Source organism: Cervus elaphus, chromosome 11, assembly GCF_910594005.1.
Source record: "Cervus elaphus chromosome 11, mCerEla1.1, whole genome shotgun sequence".
Taxonomy (NCBI): Eukaryota; Metazoa; Chordata; class Mammalia; order Artiodactyla; family Cervidae; genus Cervus; species Cervus elaphus.
The window spans coordinates 98,685,654-98,710,303 of record NC_057825.1 but is presented as its reverse complement, the minus strand read 5'-3'; the positions used below and the strand labels follow the sequence as shown (position 1 = coordinate 98,710,303).

Below are 24,650 nucleotides of genomic sequence, written 5' to 3'. Positions count from 1 at the left end.
ACAGGAGAGCAGTGGAATCTGTACTTTTAAGGGCTCCATCCCCAACGCCAGATGATTCTGATAAAAAGCCATCAATCAGGAAGCTGTTAACAGAGACACAAGGGAGATAACTTGCAGTTGAGTTTCCTGGGCACGGTTTTCAACCTTTTTGATCTCCCAGGAATCATAAAATCTTAAGAAGTTTATCTGAAAGACGCCTTCTGAATCTGCTTTTTCCTTGTGTCTCTTCTCCAGCCCCACTGGAGTTTACATCCTTATCACCATTACCTGACATTTCTCTGAGCCCCTGCAGTTGCTGGACTCTCACTGCAGCCCCCAAACTAAATATTTTATGCTGAATTCTTCCCTAAAGTGAGGTCCAGCAGCTTTTCAGGTGGGCTCACTATCTGTCAAAAGACTGGGTTAACTTCCTTACTCAAGGAGCAGAGAAATCAAGAACCTTATCACGAATGTGGTTACCACACAGAGCAGGCACAGACTCGGCAGAATTTCCCTTGGTTCTGAGTCCCATGGGGAGGGGTGGGCTGGAGCTGCCAGTGACCCCATGGGAGAAGGGAGGATAACCTCCTGGATTTGCATAACTCAACGTTTTGCCTCACTACTGCCCCTTTACAGTGCAGTTGAAGTGACCATTCAGGATGAATTTAACGCAAACTATAAATGCACTTCCATTTAAGAGACTTTATAAATATAATACCACATTCTCCTAGTTGACCACATTCAGCAACAAAAAGGCCATGTACTCAATGGGGCCGAGGAACGTCTGTCCCTCATGTCCTGGTCATTATCTCTGCCTTCAGTTTTCCAGCTCCCCAGAGATCATTTATCTCGACGTCCCTGCAATCAGACTTGGCACTCAACTGTTTCCTAAGCCAACCCACCACTGCAAAAAAAAAAACAATTCAGTGTTCTCGTTATCACTAGTGTCCTCTTCCATTTCCAGAGTTTCTTTCCTCAGTCCTACTCTGTGCCCAAGCTCCTCACTCTGACACACCAGGGCCATCATTCATGGCAACCTTTCTCCCCTCCTCCAGCCCAGATTCTGGGTGGCCCTCCCACATCTCCCTGATTTTTCTGCACATGCTGTTCTTTCAGAGTCTCCCAACAACCACCAAAGCCTCCACTCCTTTACTCCATCAACTACTACTCAACCTTTAAGACTCACAGCAAAGGTCACCTCCTCTGGTGAGAAGTTTCCAAACTCTCAAGCAAAATAAGCTGCTCTCCCTTGGGCACCTAAGACACTTTGCTCCTCTACTCATTAAACAAGTATTTGCTGAAGCTTACACAGCCCTTCCCTTGTAGCTCAGCTGGTAAAGAATCTGCCTGCAACATGGGAGACCTGGGTTTGACCCCTGGGTTGGGAATGTCCCCTGGAGAAGGGAAAGGTTCCGGTTTTCTAGCCTGGAGAATTCCATGGACTATATAGTCAGACGACTCAGCGACTTTCACTTCACACAGACCCTGCCAACACCAGTGAACCAAATGTAAATCATGAATCAGCAGAAACACCAATATCATTGATGTCCAAATTTGGGTAGTTGTCTTTCCTTTGAAATAAAGGCAACTTTCTGAAATTACATCTCCAAATGCAAAAATAACCGCAAGCAACCTGCTGCATGGTGGGGGCACTGAGTGCAGCAGTGCATGGGACCTTCTGAAGGAGGTCTCCATCATCTTCATTACCTCCACCATAGTTTGGCCTCCGGTCAAACAGCAGGGAGGGAACACAGACCCGATCAGCAACAGAAAATTGGATTAAAGATTTACTGAGCAAGGCTCCGCCCATCAGAACAAGACCTGGTTTCCCCCTCAGTCAGTCTCTCCCACCAGGAAGCTTCCATAAGCCTTTTATCCTTCTCTATCAGAGGGCAGACAGACTGAAAACCACAATCACAGAAAACTAACCAATCTGATCACATGGACCACAGCCTTGTCTAACTCAATGAAACTATGAGCCATGCCGTGTAGGACCACCCAATACGGATGGGTCATGGTGGACAGTTCTGACAAAATGTGGTCCACTGGAGAAGGGAATGGCAAACCACTTCAGTGTTCTTGCCTTGAGAACCCCATGAACAGTAGGAAAAGGCAAAAAGATAGGATACTGAAAGATGAACTTCCCAGGTCAGCAGGTGCCTAATATGCTACTGGAGATCAGTGGAGAAATAACTCCAGAAAGAATGAAGAGATGGAGCCAAAGCAAAAACACCCCCCAGTTGTGAATGGGACTGGTGATAGAAGCAAGGTCTAATGCTGTAAAGAGCAATACTGCATAGGAACTGGAATGTTAGGTCCATGAATCAAGGCAAATTGGAAGTGGTTAAACAGGAGATGGCAAGAGTGAACACTGACATTTTAGGAATCAGCAAACTAAAATGGACTGGGATGGTTGAATTTAACTCAGATGACCATTATATATATTACTGCGGGCAAGAATCCCTTAGAAGAAATGGAGTAGCCATCATAGTCAACAAGAGTCCAAAATGCAGTACTTGGATGTAATGTCAAAAACGACAGAATGATCTCTGTTCCTTTCCAAGGCAAACCATTCAATACCACAGTAATCCAAGTCTATGCCCTGACCAGTTGCCTTCAGCTGAAAAAGCTGAAGTTGAACGGTTCTATGAAGACCTACAAGACCTTCTAGAACTAACAGCCAAAAAAGATGTCCTTTTCATTAAAGGGGATTGGAATGCAAAAGTAGCAAGTCAAGAAACACCTGGAGTAACAGGCAAATTTGGCCTTGGAGAACAGAATGAAGAAGGCAAAGGCTAATAAAGTTTTGCCAAGAGAATGCACTGGTCATAGCAAACACCCTCTTCCAACAACACAAGACAAGACTCTACACATGGACATCACCAGATGGTCAACACCAAAATCATATTGATTATCTTCTTTGCAGCCAAAAATGGAGAAGCTCTACACAGTCAGCAAAAACAAGACTGGGAGCTGACTGCGGGTCAGATCATTAACTCCTTATTGCCAAATTCAGACTTAAATTGAAAGTAGGGAAAACCACTAGACCATTCAGGTACGACCTTAATCAAATCCCTAACGATTATACAGTGGAAGTGACATATAGATTCAAGGGATTTGATCTGATAGAGTGCCTGAAGAACTATGGGTGGAGGTTCGTGACACTGTACAGAAGGCAGTGATCAAGACCATCCCCAAGAAAAAGAAATGCAAAAAGGCAAAATGGTTGTCTGAGGAGGGCTTAAAAATAGCTGTGAAAAGAAGAGAAGTGAAAGGCAAAGGAGAAAAGGAAAGATATTCCCATTTGAATGCAGAGTTCCAAAGAATATTAAGGAGAGATAAGAAAGCCTTCCTCAGTGATCAATGCAAAGAAATAGAAGAAAACAACAGAATGGGAAAGACTAGAGATCTCTTCAAGAAACTTAGAGATTCCAAGGGAACATTTCAAGCAAAGATGGGCACAATAAAGGACAGAAATGGTATGGATCTAAGAGAAGCAGAAGATATTAAGAAGAGGTGGCAAGAATACACAGAACTATACAAAAAAGATCTTCACAATCCAGATAATCACGATGGTGTGATCCCTCACCTAGAGCCAGACATCCTAAAATGTGAAGTCAAGTGGGCCTTACGAAGCATCACTACGAACAAAGCTAGTGGAGGGGATGGAATTCCAGTTGAGCCATTTCAAATCCTAAAAGATGATGCTGTGAAAGTGCTGCACTCAATATGCCAGCAAAATTAGAAAACTCAACAGTGGCCATAGGACTGGAAAAGGTCAGATTTTATTCCAATCCCATAGAAAGACAATGCCAAAGAATGCTGAAATTATAATCAATTTCCACACAATTATACTCATCTCACACGCTAGCAAAGTAATGCTCAAAATTCTCCAAGCCAGGCTTCAACAGTACAAGAACCGTGAATTTCCTGATGTTCAAGCTGGATTTAGAAAACACAGAGGAACCAGAGATCAAATTGCCAACATCTGTTCGATCATAGAAAAATTAGAGTTCCAGAAAAACATCTACTTCTGCTTTATTGACTATGCCAAAGCCTTTGACGGTGTGGATCACAATAAACTGTGGAAAAAGAGATGGGAACACCAGACCATCTAACTTGCCTCCTGAGACACCTGTATGTAGGTCAAGAACAACAGTTAGAACTGGACATGGAGCAACAGACTGGTTCCAAATCAAGAAAGGAGTACATCAAGACTGTATATTGTCATCCTGCTTATTTAACTTCTATGCAGAGTATATCAGGAGAAACGCTGGACTGGATGAAGCACAAGCTGGAATCAAGATGGCTGGGAGAAACAGCAATAACCTTAGATATGCAGATGACACCACATTTACGGAAGAAAGCAAAGAACCAATGAGCCTCTTGATGAAAGTGAAAGAGGAGAGTGAAAACGTTGGCTTAAAGCTCAACAGTCAGAAAACTAAGATCATAGCATCTACTCCCATCACTTCATGGCAAATAGATGGGGAAACAATGGAAACAGTGACAGACTTTATTTTGGAGGGGCTCCAAAATCACTGCAGATGGTGACTGCAGCAATGAAATTAAAAGACGCTTGCTCCTTGGAAGTAAAGTTATGATCAAATTAGGCAGCATATTAAAAAGCAGAGACATTACTTTGCCAACAAAGCTCCGTCTAGTCAAGGCTATGGTTTTTCCAGTGGTCATGTATGGATGTGAGAGTTGGACTATAAAGAAAGCTGAGCACCGAATAATTGATGCTTTTGAACTATAGTGTTGGAGAAGACTCTTGAGAGTCCTTTGGACAGCAAGAAGATCCAACCAGTCCATCCTGAAGGCTATCAGTCCTGAATATTCATGAAGGACTGATGCTGAAGCTTTTAATCCAATACTTTGGCCACCTGATGCGAAGAACTGGCTCACTGGAAAAGACCCTGATGCTGGGAATGATTGAAGGCAGGAGGAGAAGGGGACGACAGTGGTTGAGATGGTTGGATGGCATCACCGACTCAATGGACATGGGTTTGAGTAAACTCCGGCAGCTGGTGATGGACAGGGAGGCCTGAAGGGCTTCAGTCCATAGCGTCGCAAAGAGTTGGACAGACTGAGCAACTGAACTGAACTGAACGGCATAATCCAGGTTTGCCAGTCGACTTTGAACCTCACTATGCTTCCCAGGTGGCGCTAGTGGTAAAGAACCCACTTGCCAACGCAGGAGACACAAAAGACATGGGTTCGATCCCAGGTCGGGAAGATCCCCTGGAGGCGGGCACGACAAGCCACTTCAGTATTCTTGCCTGGACCACCCCACGGACAGAGAAGCCTAGAGGGCTAGGGTCTACGGGGGGTCGCAAAAAGTAGGAAACGACTTACGGTATGCATGCTATCAGACTGGCTCCAGAAAAGACCTGTGGCTGTATTGAGGGAAAGAAAGCAAATTCTCGTCTCCCACAGCACCTAAAACCACAAGTTCAACGGTAGGGGGCGCAAGATACAAAGTGGTGAAAATAAAAAAGCTGTCTCTTCTACAGCATATCCTGGAACACACAGAACTCAGCCAACAAGTTCAGACCAGCACAAAGCAAATACAGCATCTATTCAGCCACAACTGAACTCAATAAGGAGGTTTCACGAGCCAACACAGTATGCCAGGTTCATGTAATTATCTGCTAATTTACTGGTTCTCATTTTCCAGGGCTCCAGAAACCTGTGATACTCTCCTATAAGCCTTCAGAACCCAGCAGAGCAGCAGCATTCCGTGTTTCAAGACCCGAGATGGTTTAAACTTTACAAAAACCCAACGGGGCAGCACCGTTTTCTCCAATTTCACCATTGGGAAGTCAGGTTCCGACAGTTGACTCGCCCAAGTTCATTAAGTTGGTGGACACCTAGGACCGGGAACTCGGAGGCACGACTCAGCCACCACTGGGGCCCGCCAGGGACTCTCCGCCAGCCTCGCTCCCCGCTTCGGGCCTCGGTCTTCCGAGCGCCCGGCCGCGCTACCTTGAGCACGCAATCAGACTGCAGCAGACACACGCCCAGATCCTCCTTCACGCCAGCGCACGCGCCGCCCTCCGGCTTGTCCTCGTAATACCGGGGCATGACTGCGCCTCCAGCTGGCCGCGGCCTCCACCCTCTCCTTCCGAGACGGCCCAGACTCGGGATGCCAGTGACGCCGCGGCGGGCGGAACCGGAAAAAGACCGGTAGCAACCACTTCCGGTGGGCGCGCTGCGAGAGACGTAACGCGAGAGGTATCGCTCGCGGCGTTTGTGGGTCACGTGACGCTACGCGCCCCCTACGCGGTTAACGTAGCGGGGAGGGAAGTTGGCCCAGCGGCTGCTTGGTCGGCTGCTGGGCGGTGGTGGCGGCCGTGTGTGAGTCCAGTGGACGCCGCCGCGGGTCTCCAGGTGAGGCCTGCCGACGGTCCCTTCTGCGCGCTACTCGGGCTCGCCGGCAAGTTTCCTCCGGCAACTTGCGGCCCCACATCACCCGGCCCTGGAGTGACCGCGCCCGGGTCCGGCTGCTCGGTCTGCGGTGGGGCTGCCAGACACCATCGCGGAGGCTGGTTACAGCCGAATTTCAGATAACAGCGAATGATGTCTGTATAGGTGTGGGTCTCACGCAGTGTTTCGGACCTGCTTGTATTACAAATTACTGTTGTATCTGCGATGCAGTTGTAACTGGACGTCCTGTGTTTTTATGCTCAATCTGGCCGCCTTACCGGAGGCCCCGAGCCGACGGGGAGCAGTTGGCGTCCTGGAGGCCTAGGGAGTGGAGCCCGACACTGGGCTGCCGGGGCGGGACATGGAGGCCGGCCGATGACCAGCGCCTTCCTGGCTTCAGACTGGTTGGACTGGACTCCCACGCTGTCGTTGCCCTGATGAACTATTCAGGAAGTAAAACACTATACGTTTGAGTTTTGCCTTGTTTTTACATCCCATGCTAATGAACGAGTTGCTTGTTGGTGAGGCGCTGATGGGACTTGCATGATAAGCCGTTTACTTTATCTCGTCGGGAACATCGTTTATGTTCGGCTTCAGCAAAGGCTTTTCCTTCAAGTCTTGATTGTTAGCACAGATGACAGGTGGACTTTTTGATTCAGACTGCCTGAGTTGGTTCCATCACTATCTGCTTCTGGAGAAGGGGTGGGAGGGGGTGGGGAGAGGTGGAGCAGGTCTGAAGATTGACAGATGTGAAGTGCAGAGAATGGGTGGACCTTGTGAAAGCGTTATTATGAAGGTTCAGAAGGCCCACGGGGCAGCCCTCTCCTGAAGTGCAGTGGGCAGTTCTCCAGCTCCCAAATCAGCCTCAAAACCAACTTTACTCTCTTTAGAGTCCTGCCTCTTCTCAGGGATTGGGTCCAAAATGTAAGGTGACTTCTCTCCTAAATAACTCACAAGAGGGGTGGTAGAGGCTGGCAGTTTCTTCTGATGATTTGTATTAATAATATAATCCCCCCCTCTTCTATCTAGGAAGATGTTACCAAGTACTTCGGTGAATTCCCCAGTGCAGGGGAACGGAGTGTTGAGTTCCAGGGATGCAGCCAGACACACAGCCGGAGCAAAACGCTACAAATACCTGAGGAGGCTATTCCGTTTCCGGCAGATGGACTTTGAGTTTGCTGCCTGGCAGATGCTCTACCTATTCACTTCCCCACAGAGAGTTTATAGAAACTTTCACTATAGGAAGCAGACGAAAGATCAGTGGGCCAGGGATGACCCGGCTTTCTTGGTCCTGTTAAGTATCTGGCTCTGTGGTAAGTGTTCATCTGCAGGAGAGTTGAGAAATCAGTTGAGTGTTTCAGGTTGGACTTGTCATTTGGAGAATCCTGTTGTCAGCATGCTATGGGTCATAATTTGGGGTTCTCTGAAGCCGTTGTCTTCCTTTCTGAAGTCTCCAAAATCTCACAGGAAAGAGAGTGATATTCCTCCTGACTTTAAAGGTCCCAAGCAGATGCCAGAGTAAACTGGTTCCTTGGAACTTTGAAAAGCACAGGACAGAGTCACTCCGTGTCTTTGAACCGCCGTGATAAATACATGGGGCTTCCCTCGTGGTTCAGACAGTAAAGAATCTGCCTGCAATGTGGAGACCCGAGTTCGATCCCTGGGTCAGGAAGATCCCCTGGAGAAGGAAATGGCTACCCACTCCAGTATTCTTGCCTGGAGAATCCCATGGACAGAGGAGCCTGGTGGGCTACAGTCCACGGGGTTGCAAAAGAATCAGATGCAACCAAGCGATTAACACTTTCACATTTTTCATAAATTCACTGATACCCAAATGCAATCTTACTGTGAAAAAGGACTGCTGAGATTGGAAATTACATTTCACCCTCAGTCTGATGCAGGGCTTCCCTGGAGACTCAGTTGGTAAATAACCTGCCTGCAATGCCGGAGAGCCAGAGTTTGATCCCTGGGTCAGGAAGATCCCTTGGAGAAGGGAATGGCAACCCACTCCAGTATTCTTGCCTGGAGAATTCCATGGACAGAGGAGCCTGGTGGGCTACAGTCCATGGGATTGCAGAGTCAGACATGACTGAGGGACTAACACTTTCACTTCTCACTTTCATCAGGCCCATCCAGAGTAAGGGTTCTGAAAGTACTAATGTGATCTTGAGAAACTGCTTTAAGTTCTCCAATAGTGCACTGAAAGGGTCTGAACCACTTTTAGTGTCTCAGTCGTGTCTGACTTTTTGTGACCCCTTGGACTGTAGCCTTCCAGTCTCCTCTCTCCGTGAAATTCACCAGGCAAGAATACGGGAGTGGGTAGCCATTTCCTTCTCCAGAGGATCTTCCTGAGCCAGGAGTCGAACCTGGGTCTCCTGCATTGCAGGCAGATTCTTTACAATCTAGGCCACCAGCGAAGCCCACCTTTAACTGGGTTTAAACATCTGAGTGCCTTCTCAGTAGTGGTTGTATTCTGAATGCTGGGGCTACCTGGGTGAATCACAGATACACAGGGGCCTCCTCAGTAAACATCAGGTATCTCAGTGGTAGTTATGTGTTCCAGGGCGATCTGTATTTCTTAATCAATTACATCCATTAATAAGATAGCTTAGGGGTTTTTGCATACCTGCATCCCATTCTGGAGTGGGCATCTGAAAGGCAGAAACCGACCTATATGCTTAGAATCTAGCAAAGTGTCTGAATGCATCTTGTAAATCTTTCTTGCAGTGTCCACGATAGGATTTGGCTTTGTACTGGACATGGGGTTTTTTGAGACGATAAAGCTGCTCCTTTGGGTAGTATTCATAGACTGTGTAGGCGTCGGTCTTCTCATATCAACCTTAATGTGGTAAGTACGGAAGCTTTGGTTTTTCAGATGCTACTGTAGAGCCTCCCTCTGTTTGCTTCAGAGAGTAGCTGATGGAAACTATATGAATTGAAAGCACTGATTGTGTCCGCCAGGATTACCATAACTCATTCTCCTGTGCTGGCACCTAGAGCAGAAAATACTCTTCAGGGGATGGTCCGCTTTGTCAAACTGCACCAAATAAGTGAACTGACGTCATGATTATGTTGTATTAACAAAATCCCTGATTTTGCAAAAATGTTTCACAGCCAATTCTGCTGAACTTGTCTGGATGATGGCACAGTATTCTGCTGCCTTGGTCAGCAGGTCATTTCTCGATGGGTAAAATGTGGAGGGTTATGTCATGAAATCTTTGAATCTTTGACATGAGATGAAGCACATGAAAAAGGATAGTTTTGGTTAAGCTTCCTTCCTGCTGAGACACACGAGTGGGTTTTATTTGACTGAGTTCTCAATCTGACTCTCTCTGGGTTTCCTGTACCAGCAATAGTGTGCTGAGTATCAATTTGGCATTTGATTTTTTCACGGGTGCTCTTGTGTGGTTAGTGGAAGAGGTGGACATGCGGGTGAGCTCAGCAGGGGGCTGGTGGTTGCTGTTGTGTATCAGAGAAAACACTGGAACCTGAGTTGCAGAGAGACCTGGGTTCAAATGCCAGCTCAGCCATTTACCCTGTTCTTCTTGGGAGATGGAAGTTAATTATCTAATTGTGAGGTATTTGAAAAACTTGTGCTGTGAAAAGCACCTGGCATACAGTCTGTGCTCAATAAATGATAGCTGTTAACATTTTGAGCAAGATTGTGAGATGCTAACTTCTGATGATACCAACCTGTTATTTTGCTTTGTAACTTCTGACCAGTCCAGTAGGTTTTGTATGTGCTGGGTAGTCAGAAAATGGAATGCACCCGTAATCTAAAATTCTAAGTGAAAATCACACAGTCATGTCTGACTCTTTGTGACCCCACAGTCTGTGGAATTCTCCAGGCCAGAATACGGGAGTAGGTAGCCTTTTCCTTCTCCAGGGGATCTTTCCAACCCAGGGATTGAACCCAGGTCTCCTGGATTGCAGGCGGATTCTTTACCAGCTGAGCCACAAGGGAAGCCCCTAAAATTCTAAAATCTGGCTTAAAAAGGATACTACCAACTAAGATGGCAGATAGATGGGGAAACAGTGGAAACAGTGGCTGACTTTATTCTGGGGGTTCCAAAACCACTGCAGATGGTGATTGTAGCCATGAAATTAAAAGACGCTTACTCCTTGAAAGTTATGACCAACCTAGACAGCATACTAAAAAGCAGAGATAGTACTTTATCAACAAAGGTCCGTCTGGTCAAGGCTATGGTTTTTCCAGTAGTCACGTATGGATGTGAGAGTTGGACTGTGAAGAAAGCTGAGCACCAAAAAATTGATGCTTTTGAACTGTGGTGTTGGAGAAGACTCTTGAGAGTCCCTTGGACTGCAAGGAGATCCAACCAGTCCATCCTGAAGGAGATCAGTCCTGGGTGTTCATTGGAAGGACTGATGTTGAAGCTGAAACTCCAGTATTTTGGCCACTTGATGCGAAGAGCTGACTCATTTGAAAAGACCCTGATGCTGGGAAAGATTGAGGGCAGGAGGAGGAGGGGACGACAGAGGATGAGATGGTTGGATGGCATCACTGACTCAATGGACATGAGTTTGAGTAATCTCCGGGAGTTGGTGATGGACAGGGAGGCCTGGTGTGCTGCAGTTCATGGGGTCCCGAAGAGTTGGACACAACTGAACAACTGAACTAATGAAAAGTCTTCTGACTGGAGGAGGAGAAGCTGGAAAGAGTGGTGAGGCTGGGTGCAATTGTGTGGTCTGCGTTTGAGCAGAGGAAGCCCAGACTAGTGTGGTGATTCCAGAAGTAGAGGATGGTGGGAAAGAGGGGGAGCCCAGGGCCTCTAGGGTGGCCTGCAGGCTGTAGGCTTAGGAGTGCCCATGTGGGCTTTGGGTGCAGGTGCATTCCATGTGGTTCGTGCTGAGTTCAGGAGACTTGATGATAATGAAATAAAGGTACATTAGACACTGGGGGAGGGAACTTGGAAGCTGCAGCAGTCTGGCCAACATGAGGATGTGACTGGCATTCTTAATCTGAAGGTGAGAGAGGAGGACTCAGCTGTCTTTGAGCTCTCCCGGGAGGAGTGTCAGTGTTCTAGAGATGAGACCTGGATGAAGGCCAGAAGCCTGGGAAGTACCTGTTTAAGGGCTAAGCAGAGGGGTGGGGGCAGCAGCAGGACTATTGAATGGGAGCCCTTGGATGGTGAGCTAAACTCTTCTTACCCCATTCATTCTATAGCACAGTCTTGGCTCAAGTGGAAGGTGTTTTGGTAAGTTCCAGTTTGTTCTAGCAAAGCACTCGGATCTTGACATTTTCAGACAATTGAGTATAGGACTGTTTTATTAGTACTATAACACCTCTCGTTTCTTTTTCTATTTCCACTGTAGGCATAGCATTTTTCTTAACAGTATCTTTGAAATCACATGTAGAAGCAACCATCGAATTTCTGTAACTGTTTTACAATCCTTTTTGTTCTTTTCCTTTGAAGACCTGTCTTTCTGTTACCTGGACATCTGTCTTTTCATTTATTCATCATTTAAAGGAACCATGCGACCATGCTGTGGAACAGAGGCATGAGCTTGAGTGATTGTTCTTGTGGCTGGAGATGTCGCTGGCCACTCTTTCCTCACTGGTTCCTCCAGTACTGAACTTTCCACAGTGGGGCGGGGGTTGGCGGGGTGTATGTGACCCCAGTCTTAGGCCGCAGACCTGTTCTCTATTTGTGTTCACTCTCTGGGTGATCTCATTCAAGTTCATGGCTTTTAATACCATCTGCAGACATGAATCTGTATATCCCCTGTGTGGACTGCTCCTCTAAGCTTCTAGACCTTCTCTCTATGCAGGTCCAAGCTCCTGTACTCGCCCCTTCCTGCACCCAGATCACTCCTGGTGCAGCCACTCCTACCTCAGTGGCACCTCCGTCTTTCACTTGTTTTAGGGCAGAAGTCGCAGTTGTCCTTGACTAATCTTTTTCTCTGGTTCCCGCTGTCTAGTACTCAACTCTTGTTCCCACCTCCAGCTCCAGTCGTCCCCAGGCCAGCACCTCCGCTGCTGCCACCCTCTTCATCTCCTCCTCACAGTAACCTCCCTCTTGCCTCTTTGCTTCCATTCTTGTCCCCAGGGTCTGTTCTCAGACCGCAGCCAGAGGAACCCCGTCAAAACAGTAAGTCAAACGTCCTTTTGGGAACTCCACAGTGACTTATTCCACCAAGAGTAAAAGCCAAACGTCTGACAGAAGCCACAGGGTCTATAAGATGCTCCTTATTCTTTTCCCATTTCATTCCCTGCTGTCTTCTCACCAGTTGCAGGTGCTCTGAGCCCCTACCCCATTCCTCAAGCAGGCCAAGCCCTCCCCCACCTCTGTGCTCAAGACTCCTCTCTGCTTGGAAGGCTCTGCCCCAGGGGTTCCCATCACTGCCCCTGGTTCTTTGCCCAGATGTCACTCTCATGACTCTCGTCATAGTTAACATTTCACCTGTTCAGTTTTTCTCCATAGGGCCATCTGACTGTATTGTTATCAATCCACTCCCACTAGATTGAAGGCAGAAATTTGTTTACCACCATATCTCCAGTGTCTGGAATAATGCTTGAGCTATAGGAGATAGTCAGTAAATATGCATGGGGTTAATTTTATTGTATTATAAAAGAAATGTTCTCTTTTTCTTCAGGTTTATCTCCAATAAGTATTTAGTGAAACGGCAGAGCAGAGACTATGATGTGGAGTGGGGCTATGCCTTCGATGTGCATCTGAATGCTTTTTATCCTCTCCTGGTCATTCTGCATTTTATACAGCTTTTTTTCATCAACCGTAAGTAGCAGTTACTTCTAAACTTGTTATCAGAAAGTCTTCATTGTACCCACTGAAAAAAGATTCATTGTCCGTGTCTCTTCTGCAGATGTCATCCTAACAGACACATTTATTGGATATTTAGTTGGAAATACCTTATGGTTGGTTGCTGTTGGCTACTATATCTATGTAACTTTCTTAGGATACAGTGGTAAGTAATTGATTTTTTTTGGTTGACAACACTACAGGGAGGGGAGAAGTTGTAACAGTAATACAATGAGCTTTTATGGAGCTGGCACTGTCCCTGGTGTTTTACATAAATTCTCCCAGTTAATCTTTAGTTATATAATACAGGTTTACTATTCCCCATTTTTCAAATGAGGAGACAAGCCCAGAGAGATTAAGTAATTTATCCATGGTCCCGTCTCTCCAAAGTGGCATAGCTGGTATATAACAAACTTTATAATTTCAAGGAACCATGTTAAACCATACTGATGCTCTCCAGGTTTCTTACAGGAACCCATGACAAGTTTCTTTTCTCCCAGGCTTTTGGGTTCTGGGTTACCAGCAGTCAGTCAGATGAGGAAAGGGTTGGGTCCAGTGTATGGGCATGTTTAAAACCTTTGCCATATTTTCTGTTTTATGATTGGGGGACGATTCTGAAATATTCTTCATTTTGTAAACATCTGTGTTGGTCCCGGGCCACCTGCTGGACTGGAGAAGCCTAGGGGTGAGAGGTACTGTGGATAATCACAGAAGATCAAGCCCAGCTTCTGCTGAGCTCAGGATATATTTATAAATTCATTATTCAATCCTGCTATCAGTTCATCTTTCATAGTATGAATGAGAACCATATTTATTTTTCTTCACATATGTTAAGAAATGACTGCTCTTAAGAGTTAAATTTAGAGATCTTATGACTTGTCAGTGTCATGTATTTTGGCCCTTTCCTTTATTGTCCCTCTAGATGATTAGGATCTTACTGTAAACCTAAGTCACTTGAACTCACATGTGACTGATTCCACTGGTCAGAGTGTCCCCTTGACTTTGTTAAGAACCCCCCACCCCCAAATTGTAACACCTTCTTGTTTTGGGCATTGGGGCAGTTCTGTCTCTAGTTCGGGGGAGATGGAAGTGGATTTGGATCACTGTCCTGGTAACTCCCTACAATTTAGAAGATTGTTTGGGCACGCTCAGTTTCAGTTTGGGGAGTACTTGTATGAGAAATACTTAGCTTTGAATGCATGGGCCATGAACCCACTAATAGGAAACCACAAGTGAGAGAGAAAGAAACACAGATATCTGGGGGTGGGTTTTATATTTGAGAGCTTCATTTCTTTCCTAAAGTCTGGGATACTAGTTGAGATCTCACCTTCTCAAAGTGGAGGTGTGACACTCCCTTAGTTGGGAAATCTCAAACAGCTGAAAGTTGGTTTTTTCCTATAACGTCACCCATCTCTGCTGGTACATTAAGATGGGAAGCTTCTGAAGCATCACAGGTTTAAACTCAGCACTTCATCCATTACTAACTGGCGATGCTGACTCTCACCCTAACCTGAATCCTGGTCCTTCTCCAGCACTGCCATTTTTGAAAAACACGGTGACTCTTCTCTACCCGTTCGCACCGCTCATCCTGCTCTACGGACTGTCTCTAGCACTGGGCTGGAACTTCACCCACGCACTGTGCTCCTTCTACAAGTACAGAGTGAAGTGAGCCGGGGGCCCCGGCGTCTGAGCAGCAGCAAAGTGTTGGTGAGGTGGTGATGTCTCATGAAACCTGTAAATAAACTATCACTGTAGATATCTTAAAGGTATGAAGTTTGCAAATTTGAAGAAGTGTAAATGTTAATACTTAGTACATTCCTTAAAACTAATTAAATGTACATTTCTACAATAAATATTTTTTAAACTAAAGTGTTACCTTTTATTCATAATATTTGCACACAGAATGATACACAAAGTACTAAGGCTATGAGGAAAATAAAAAGGTAAAACTTTTTAACATAAATTATTTTTGAATGCCTGTCCACATGATAATAGTCATATGTGTCCCATCCCCTCCCCAACTGTTACTGACAAGGTACAGAGCCACCCCCATTTCTAACAGGCTGCATGTTAAACTTTTATATAAGCCACAGGGTCCTAGTTTAAGCTTTAAAAGTCTCCTTAGGAATCACTGAACTACAGGCAGTAAATGTCACTAATAGCCATTATATATGCAAAAAAAAAAAAAACCCAACCAACAAAATGTAGTAGATTGAAGTGGCCCCCAGAAGCTATTCTTACTCCGGGAACTGTATAGCCACATAAGGTATGAGTGAACCTCTGTTGTAACACTGATAATCAGGGTTTTAACAACTAAGGCTTTTTTTTTTCTTTCTTTCTTTAAAGACTTTCCAAAACACACGAATCTACTATTGTTTTCTAACTGAAAATAGTCCCGGTAAGCTATTATTATATATCAGTGTTAAAACTATAATAATAAAAAAGCTTGGTACTCATGAAGTTTTACCTGTTTTTTATTAGAAGGAGTCTTGAATTCAACATGGCTTTTTAAATTCTTTATTTCAAATACACATGAGCGGTTGTGGCACAGAGAAACAGTGATGAAGGCACAGTCGACGGGACCAGTTATCAGCTTCTCAGTTTTAGCAGCAAATTAGAAAATAAATAATCCTCCTTTGAAAATCCAACAGGACCTAAAATATTACTACAGTTATTACCAATCTGACCAATGAAGATGTTATAAGGAAAATATGTACAGTATATTTCAGGGGAGAAAAAACCTTGGTACAAGCTGGAAAAGCAGTCCTTCAGGCAGCGTCTCCCAGGGGTGCTTCCAGAGACACCCCAACCGCCAAGACAGCCTTTCCAAACGGAGTTTGTTCTCAAGGAGAAATGCTTTAGTCTTTCATCCCATAAATGAAACAGTGGTTACATTTAATCAGCTGATTTCTAAAATCTTTCTTAGAAAACACGACCGACTACACGGAAAATGTCAAATCTGCTGGCAGTGCGTCTTACAGTACTGTCGATGCCGGCCATCATTAAGGCTCTGAGACTGTGTCTTCAAAAGGTATTTCCACCCAAATTTCGGCAAACTGAGCATTTCGAACAAATAATGGAATGCTTATCAAACTCAAGTACCAAATCTTTTGATTCCAGGGCAATTTGCTAATCACTAATGCTCTGAATTAAATAGCCTTCCTCGTGTCCAAGAGTATGGAATGTTCCCCACAACAGACCATCCTTATTCTAGAACAGTTTTAGCACCACAGTTCCTAACGTTTTTCCACACAAAGTGTTTCCAGTCCAACACTCAGTTTACATTTTTTTGAATGACATCTAAATTCTCCACTCACATACTCTGAAGCTCCAGCCCCTTCTGGTTCCTCTGGAAATGCTCTAGCTAGCACCCTAACAGGTGAAGCGAGTGTTTCAGGTAAGAAGAGTCAAGTTTCTGTATAGATATTGATGATACGGGTAAATAAATATAAAAAAGGCTTTTTTTTTTTTTTTTTAGTAATACTCTTCTAGTGGTCTCTTCAGCACTGCAGTTTCACATGCATTGAAGAAATAAAGGAAGCATATTAGTTAAGCCATATATATGTTAAGATTAATAATTAAAGATATACAATTCTCAAACTAAATCTCACACACTATAAACACTGCTCCATAGCTTAGAAATGTTTCCTTCTCTTTAGGACTTCAGATATGATTACGACTCAAATCTTCAACTTTTTGATAACTTGAGCCTCTCATTTTCTTTCATTCAACTTTTCTTATATCAGGGCTATGGCAATATAGTCAAAGAAGCACAAAAAATATGGATAAACCAAAATTAAAACAGCAATTAACAGTTTGGGAGCAGAAGTATTTTTGAAAATATAAGTGAATTACAAAACTTTGTTTAGCACATATAGGATTTGATCTGTGCTTAGTAATACAGAGTAGATTATTTGATCTCTACACAAAGGCATACTTTCTTTTTCCTCTTAATAGCTTATTTAAAATACCACTGTTCATTCTTAATAATAACTGACAGGCTCAGAACAATCAAAATCAACATAAAGTGACACTGATTCCAGGAAAATATGCCTTACTAGATCCTGCTCCTGTGATGTCAGGCTAGCGGTTCCTTTATGAAACATGCTACTAAGCTGCTCCAAGTTTTTGCCAATAATCTTCCAACGAAAATTAACAGGTCTTCAGGAGAGAATCCCAGATGAGACTTGGATATATAATCTGGTAGGACAAGACTTCATTCATGTGTTTATCAAGAAATAACCCAACTATGTGTAAAAAAAAAAATTAAACTACAACACTTACTAACACCATACACAAGAAGTAAACTCAAAATGGATTAAAGATTTAAATGTAAGGCCAGAAACTATAAAACTTTTACAGGAAAACATAAGTGGTACACTCTTTGACATACATCACAGCAAGATTCTCCATGACCAACCTCCTAGAGTAATAGAAATAAAAACAAAAGTAAACAAATGGGACTTAATTAAAAGCTTTTGCATGGCAAAGGAAACAATAAACAAGATTAAGAGACAACCCTCAGAATGGAAGAAAAAAAAACAATAAGCAAACAAAACAACTGACAAAGGATTAATCTCCAAAATATACAGGCAGCTCATGCAGCTCAAAACCAGAAAGACAACCCAATCAAAACATGGATGGATGACCTAAACAGACATTTCTCAGAAGACATACAGATGGCCAACGAACATGAAAAGATGCTCAACATAGCTCATTATCAATGTAAATCAGAACTACAAGGAAGTATCACCTCATGCCAGTCAGAATGGTCATCAGTAAAAAACCTACAAACAATGCATGCTGGAGAAGATCTGGAGAAAAGGGAACCCTCTCGCACTGTTGGTGGGAATGTAAATTGATACAGCTAGTATGACAATTCCTTAAAAAACTAGGAATAGAACTATCACATGGCCCAAGAATCCCACTACCGGGCATATAGCCTGAGAAAACCATAAATGAAAGAGACACATGTAATCCCAATGTTCATTGCAGCACTTTTTACAATAGCTAGGACATGGAAGCAACTTAGATGTCCATCAACAGATGAATGGATAAAGAAATTGTGGTACATATATACAGTGGAATACTACTCAGCTATTAAATAAAAAAAGACGCATCTGAGTCAGTCCTAGAGATGGATGAACCTAGAGCCTATTATACAGAGTGAAGTAAGTCAAAAAGAGAAAGACAAATAGTGTATATTAACGTGTGCATATGGAATCTACAAAGATGGTACTGATGAACTATTTGCAGGGCAGCAGTGGAGATGCAGACACAGAGAACAGATCAGTGGACACAGCTGGGGAAGGAGAGTGGGACAGATTCAGAGAGTAGCATGGAAACATACACATTACCATACGTAAACATCAAGTGAGAATCTGCTATAGGACTCAGGAAACTCAACCCAGTGCTCTGTGACAACCTAGGGGGTGGGGTACAGTGGGAGGGGGTTTCAGAAGGGAGGGGACCTGTGTATACCTGTGGCTGATTCATGTGACGTATGGCAGAAACCAACACAATATTGTAAAGCGGTTATCCTCCAATTTAAAAAATAAAAATGAAATAACACACCAGAAGGAATCAAGTAGGAAGACTTTTCTGCTTCACCGCTTTTAAACATCATATTCATTTTCTATTGCTGCATTAAATCATGGCAAATTTAAAAGCTTAAGACAACACCCATTTATTATCTCACAGCTCTGTAGGCCAGAAGTCCAGGCAGACAGGACTGCACTCGCTGCTCAAGGTCTCACAAGGCTGGAATCCAGGTGCTGGTGGGGACCAGGCTCCTGTCTGCTGAAGCAGAGTCCATCTGCAGACTCCTTCAGATTGCTGGCTGAGTTCAATTCCTGTGGCTGCAGGACTGCAGTTTCCATTCCCTTGGCTGCCAGCTGGGGCCTCTCAGCTCAAGAGGCATTTCTCCTCATGTGGCTGCACCCATCTGAAACCAGCCATGGTGTCTCAAGTCCTTCTGCTTTGAATCTCTGACTTCTGCTGACAGCCTGAGAAAACTCAGGGCCCACATGATTTGGTTAGCTGTTCCCAGATAATCTCCCTTTTGCTGTACAACATAATTACGGATAATACAGGTTCACATACACTCAAAATCTACAAAGTCACTGGGGGTCATCCACAGAAGTCTGGCTGCTACAAATACACACTGCTATTAATTAGAGCAATCTTTCCAAACATGCTGTTTGCATATAATCACACTTGGCTTCGAGGACAGCACTGTTGGCAGACAATTTTTTCATTACTAGGACACATTTAAGAGAAGACTTCACAGCATTGCTGAAGTTTTTCTAATTATTTACTGATGCAATTGTTGATCTAAAAAAGCTATAAAAGACATCTCCAACAGTTGAATTAACCTATACATACATGTCTACAGCCTGCATGCTAAATAATCCACGTGCATTCATGTTTTCCAAAGCTTGTCCTATCACAAGCTTTGGAACCTCAACCTCAAGTTGGAGATCTTACTGGACTCCAATAGCAGAGACAGTGACTGCCGTAAAGAACGCATGAGACTGAGAGCAAAGAATTTAGAACTTGATCTCAGAAACCTGGAAATAGGTCCTCAACTTTCTCTTCTCCCCACAAATACTCATCATCATTTACACTATGATATATTCTGCATGTCTGCTTTTAGCTTCATAATTGCAACTCATTATTCTAAAATGATTCTAAAAAGGATTCTAAAATGTTCATATTAGCACTCTTGACACAGTGCTGTCCTATAGAATTTTCTGGGATGATGGAGATGTTCTATATCTGTGCTGTTTGATCCAGTGGCCACTAGCCAAGGGAGAGCCAGTGTGACTGCAGAGCTGAATGTTTTCTTAATTTAAATAGCTGCCTGGTGTCCAGTGGCTACTGCAGAGGACAGCAGAGCTCCAGAGACATCATGCCATAGGCACACAGAAAAGTAAAATTAGTCCCACCACTTGACACTTTTCCCCACTCACTCTTTGGGAAAAAGTGGTTCAGCGTCCATTCAAGGGCAAGTATTTCCTTTCTCTCTGTTCCAGGTTCCCTAATCTTCTGTCCCAATACTTCAGTCGCTAACATGATTCTTAAGGGCAACCACTAGAATTGCCTGTTCTTGGCAAGCTGCTAATTGTCTAGAGGAAATCAGGGGAGGAGAACTCAGCAAACAAGAGGCTCCATGGACACCTGTATAGCAGGGGACGGACAGGAAGCATGACGGACACGCTCGCCCATAGGCGCTTGACGTTTGGTCAGAGTGAGTGCATGTCTGTGCACACACACACCCCACAAAAAGAAACTAGACAGTTGAGACTCTGTGTGTGTGTGTGTGTGTGTGTGTGTGCCCAAGTGTGTGGCAAGGACAGCAGCTGAAGAGAGTTCAGGAAAAGGAAGAGGAGTGTGGGCTGGAAGAGTTGGTCCCCTCCCCCAGATCCTGCCTGGGTACCTGCCACGTGTCAGGCAGTGTTCTGGGCTCAAGGAGGCACTGGTAACAAATTCACAGGAAGGAAGGGGCGCACAAGGGAGTCCTTGAAAGATAAGATGTGGCTAAAACTCTTCTCAGGAACAGGAGGGATGAGCTAGTAAGTTTTCACCCTCAGCTCTGCAGAGCTGCCTGGATAAGGCTCAGTCTCAAGACATACACCCCGACAAAGGGCCAGGAATGGCCGTTACTGTCACCTCCCTGGACTCTCAGAGCATGGCCTTTCTTCCTCAAGTCAGAGTCAGCTACTTGGGAAGCAGAGAAACAAGGGGGTTCTAAACCCACCTCCAGATTTCCACCTCCTGACACTGAGTTGTTAGAGCAGCAATTTAGTATATGAAGTTGGTTCCAATGTTTTATAATGAGAGGCTATGCTTTTCCAGTGAAGTTTCCCTGCCAGCACTGGGCCAAGGAGAGTTGGGAAGAAAAGGTAAATTAAAGAAAATACAAAGTAAATTTTAAAAACCTTGAGGAAAATGTTTAACTGGACTTTGACATAAAAAGAATCATTGTTGGCAACGTTTAAGTTTTAAATCAAGAACCATTCAAGTAATGGAAAAAATTGTACCCTATCTGTGTTTTCCATCCTTTTTCACTGCATGACCCTGTACAGAAAATAAGGCTGTTTGAAAGCTATTTGTTCAGCCTACTGGGTACAGGTGACACTTCTCCAAGCTAAAGGCAACCAGCTAGAACCTCCAGTGCCCAAGGCCTTAGCCATGGGCTATTCTGAAAGCCCAGAGGATTTAACCTCAGCACACCTGTAACTGCCTGCAACCCACCTGGGGACACCACAGTGATTGGGAACTGATGTTGATAATTCATAATTTTGTAAAAGACTTCCGTTAAGATCACTGACCGCCAAGGCTGATAATATTTTTGTCTACAGTAATGACATCATGTGGAATTGCAGGTTTAAGAGTAATAAATACTCTTTGGATGTGAATTTACTTACAAGTTCATATTGGAACAGAATAAATTATTTTGAAAAAACATACACCTGTTACAACACCTTTCACCAAAACCCCACCATTACAATTACATTTTTCTTTAAAATTAAACCAACTGTGCTCATACAACAGCATTACCTAGAAAACATTTTGTCAGAACTCAGAATGAGTGCAGACATAAAAGCATCAAGAGAAAATGCATCTAATTCACGGATTTTAGACAAAGATTAATACAGAAAGAAGAGTTCGTCATTTTACATATCAGAGGAAATGTAATGACTTCAGTGTGTGGTAATTTGGGTTGAAATGCAACACCCTTGCACATTAAAACTTATCAGACTGATTTTTTGTGGCTATACACCATACATAGTATAGTAAAATAACCCTCAAGAAGGACATTGGTCTTTAAAATCTTGGCTTTAAGGAATGACAAACGGCTTTGAAAATATTTTGCTCAGAATCATTGTGATTATAAAAGTACTTCAGTTAGGAAATCAATCTAGAATCATTCTTAAATGGCAGTGCATTTGAAAAATGGCATTAACTTGTAATGTTTGCATTTCCAAAGAAAAATATAGAAAGAACTTAAAAAAGCAAGGTAACTGGTTTTCAAAAAAAGTATTGAGTCAAAAATTTACTGCACAAAAATATGTACTTCTTAAGTGTTTCTAATAAATTAACTCCATAACATTTTAGGTATATTTATATATTTATATATATATAATCCCTGATCATCTATAAAAGAGGGTCTATAATACTAAAATAAATGAACTTCAAAAGTACCCCCTTCATAAAATGTATTTAACATTAATTTTTCTCAAATTTAATGAATGTAACAATATGTACAACTCTTATGTATTAGTATAATACCAAAATAGTACAAGTCATATTAACAGGCTGTCATAACTGTAAAACGTTTGAGTTGAGTTAAAACTGGAGGACAGCTTAGATTCAAATGAATATAACTATCCGTGGGAGATTCATTTTCCAAGTGGAAATATGACAATCATTTTATCTACAGTAGATTTCACGAGAGGTAGAATTCAAGTTACCAAAAAAACGTACGTGCTCAGCTGTCTTTAATCAACAAATTCACAGGGAAAAAAATGTGTTGGTTTCTTAGGAGATGGTCAGTTTGTGACTTTTTTAATATGGATCTGAAATACAAGATAGTGAACAGCATGATATGGCAATCAATTTTCAATTCGAAAAAGATCTTAAGTATGAAATCCAAATGTTGTAAAAAAAAAAAAAATGTAGAATCTAAGCTGTTTCACTGATTTCATGTATTGTCTTACCTCATTAAGAATGGCCCAAACAGCAGAATTCTGAATAACTGAAAGTCGGAAGGCTGAAATGGGGTTTAGGCTGGGATCCACCATCCCTTCCGCAACACCGTTTACAAATTTCCCTGCAAAGGAAAAATCAACACTTGTTGGGGTAAGACCGAAACAAGCACACATAAACTATCAGTGATTTAAAGCAGGGAAAGAAAACACCAAAATGTTTCCAGTAGATGTTTTTACACAAAGGATGGATGAATTTTGTTTTCTTCCTACTATCTTTATTCCAGGTTTAAATTTTTCACAAAGTAGTACATGCTTTAAAACATGAGCAGCAACCTGTTTAACAGGCAGAGCTATAAAAAGTAAATATATTCTGACATCAACTAACACAAGTTTTTAGTAAAATATGACTTACAAGCCTTACAAAACATACTCCTCACCATCTCTCAGTCTGCTTTGAGGATTGAGTCAATAGTAACAAATTTCACTGCTTTAATTAGACACACACACAATGGTCGGCTTTGAGTGATTTCCAAGGTCAAATCTAGGAGGAATTAAGATATGATACATTTTCAAGGCAGGTCTAATATAAAACTCCATTATAAATGACAAGCTCATAAAGCTCTCCTGTAAGGATAAGAACCAAGACCTTCTAGAAAAGATAATAAGCTCTCTACTCTACTTTTCTTGCTGTGAGGAAACAGCAAGGAAACAAAAACACTGTTGAAAAAGTGTCAGAAAAATGGTTGTTTTGAGTCACACTGCTCTAAGCCAGAGATTGACAAACTTCCTAAAAACAGCAGATAGTAAATATTTTAGGCTTCGTGGCTCAAGAGGGCATTTGAGAATATCACACAGGTACTTGTATAGGAAAAGAGAAAAATTAATTTCCATAAAATTTTTATTGATGAAATTCAAAATTTCAACTAAGTATTTTATCTTTATTTATTTTGAAATTCAAAATAACTCAGTATCTTTTTTTTTTTTGCTAATACAGGTGTACTAAGGAGAATGTAATTCCTTTTGGAGGAATTCAAATTAACTGGGACTCAAATTCAATGTTCCTTATCAAAACTGATCACAAATATTAATCTGTTAATGTGGATCTATAATGAGGCTTCTTTTTATGAAGAGATTTATTTTTCAATTTAAAATATTTTTCTCAATCCATATTTATTTACTATTAAACATTTGTGCAACACTTTGGTAAAGTAAAAAAAGTCCTGAAATAATTTGTCTAGCATTAAAAGATATGGCTTGTCCACTGACTTTTTAAAAAACTTTTATTTTAGAGCATAGCTGATAAATAATGTTGTGATATCTTCAGGGGCACAGCAAAGGGGCTCAGTCATACATATACACGTATCCATTCTCCCCCAAAAGCTCCTCCCCCAAACTGCCACATAACATAGGAGATTTTGATATATCTTGAAGGTTTCCTTTCACACAGCCTAGATAAGATACTGCCAAATGATGTCATTAATCCAAAAGCACAAGATTTAATGGAGCATATCCATGACTTGGAAGGTGTCTGCATCAAATTCTATTAAGAGTCTTTTCTTCAAAAGATATCTACCTTATCATAACATTACAGATGAATCACTTTCAATCAAAGGTTAGGTGGAACCTCGTCAATTAGCTTGATATTTCTTGTAGTTTGGTGTCACCAAAGTGACTTGAATGCAATATATGTTTTGCACATAAGCACTATTTTAATAATTTTAGGTTGAATTCACTAAGAAACATGATCAGG

The 24,650-nt window shown here is 42.8% G+C and overlaps 3 protein-coding genes across 7 annotated transcripts in view; 1 reads left to right on the top strand and 2 right to left on the bottom strand.

The window, feature by feature from the left end:
- Positions 1-6,181, bottom strand: part of LOC122703986 (cytochrome c oxidase assembly factor 5) — a 32,048-nt gene extending 25,867 nt beyond the window's left edge. The window contains exon 1 of the mRNA XM_043918643.1: positions 5,968-6,181. Within this exon, the coding sequence (XP_043774578.1) occupies positions 5,968-6,066 (99 nt within the window). The 5' untranslated portion in view covers positions 6,067-6,181. The remainder of the gene's footprint in view (positions 1-5,967) is intronic.
- Positions 6,182-6,218: 37 nt separating this feature from the next.
- UNC50 (unc-50 inner nuclear membrane RNA binding protein) lies at positions 6,219-15,056 on the top strand. 5 transcript variants are annotated; one of them, XM_043918640.1, is made up of 6 exons: positions 6,219-6,372; positions 7,438-7,721; positions 9,136-9,256; positions 13,024-13,163; positions 13,252-13,353; positions 14,720-15,056. In XM_043918640.1, the coding sequence occupies exons 2-6, from the start codon at positions 7,442-7,444 to the stop codon at positions 14,854-14,856; spliced, it is 780 nt and encodes a 259-aa protein (XP_043774575.1). In that variant the 5' UTR covers positions 6,219-6,372; positions 7,438-7,441; the 3' UTR covers positions 14,857-15,056. The 5 variants fall into 5 exon arrangements, with proteins under 5 accessions (XP_043774575.1, XP_043774577.1, XP_043774576.1 ...); XM_043918642.1 differs by lacking the exon at positions 6,219-6,372 and adding an exon at positions 6,391-6,573; XM_043918641.1 differs by lacking the exon at positions 6,219-6,372 and adding an exon at positions 6,589-6,861.
- Positions 15,057-15,688: 632 nt separating this feature from the next.
- Positions 15,689-24,650, bottom strand: part of MGAT4A (alpha-1,3-mannosyl-glycoprotein 4-beta-N-acetylglucosaminyltransferase A) — a 122,425-nt gene continuing 113,463 nt past the window's right edge. The window contains exons 15-16 of the mRNA XM_043918637.1: positions 22,910-23,022; positions 15,689-22,768 (exon numbers count right to left, since the gene is read on the bottom strand). Of these exons, the coding sequence (XP_043774572.1) occupies positions 22,742-22,768; positions 22,910-23,022 (140 nt within the window). The 3' untranslated portion in view covers positions 15,689-22,741. The remainder of the gene's footprint in view (positions 22,769-22,909; positions 23,023-24,650) is intronic.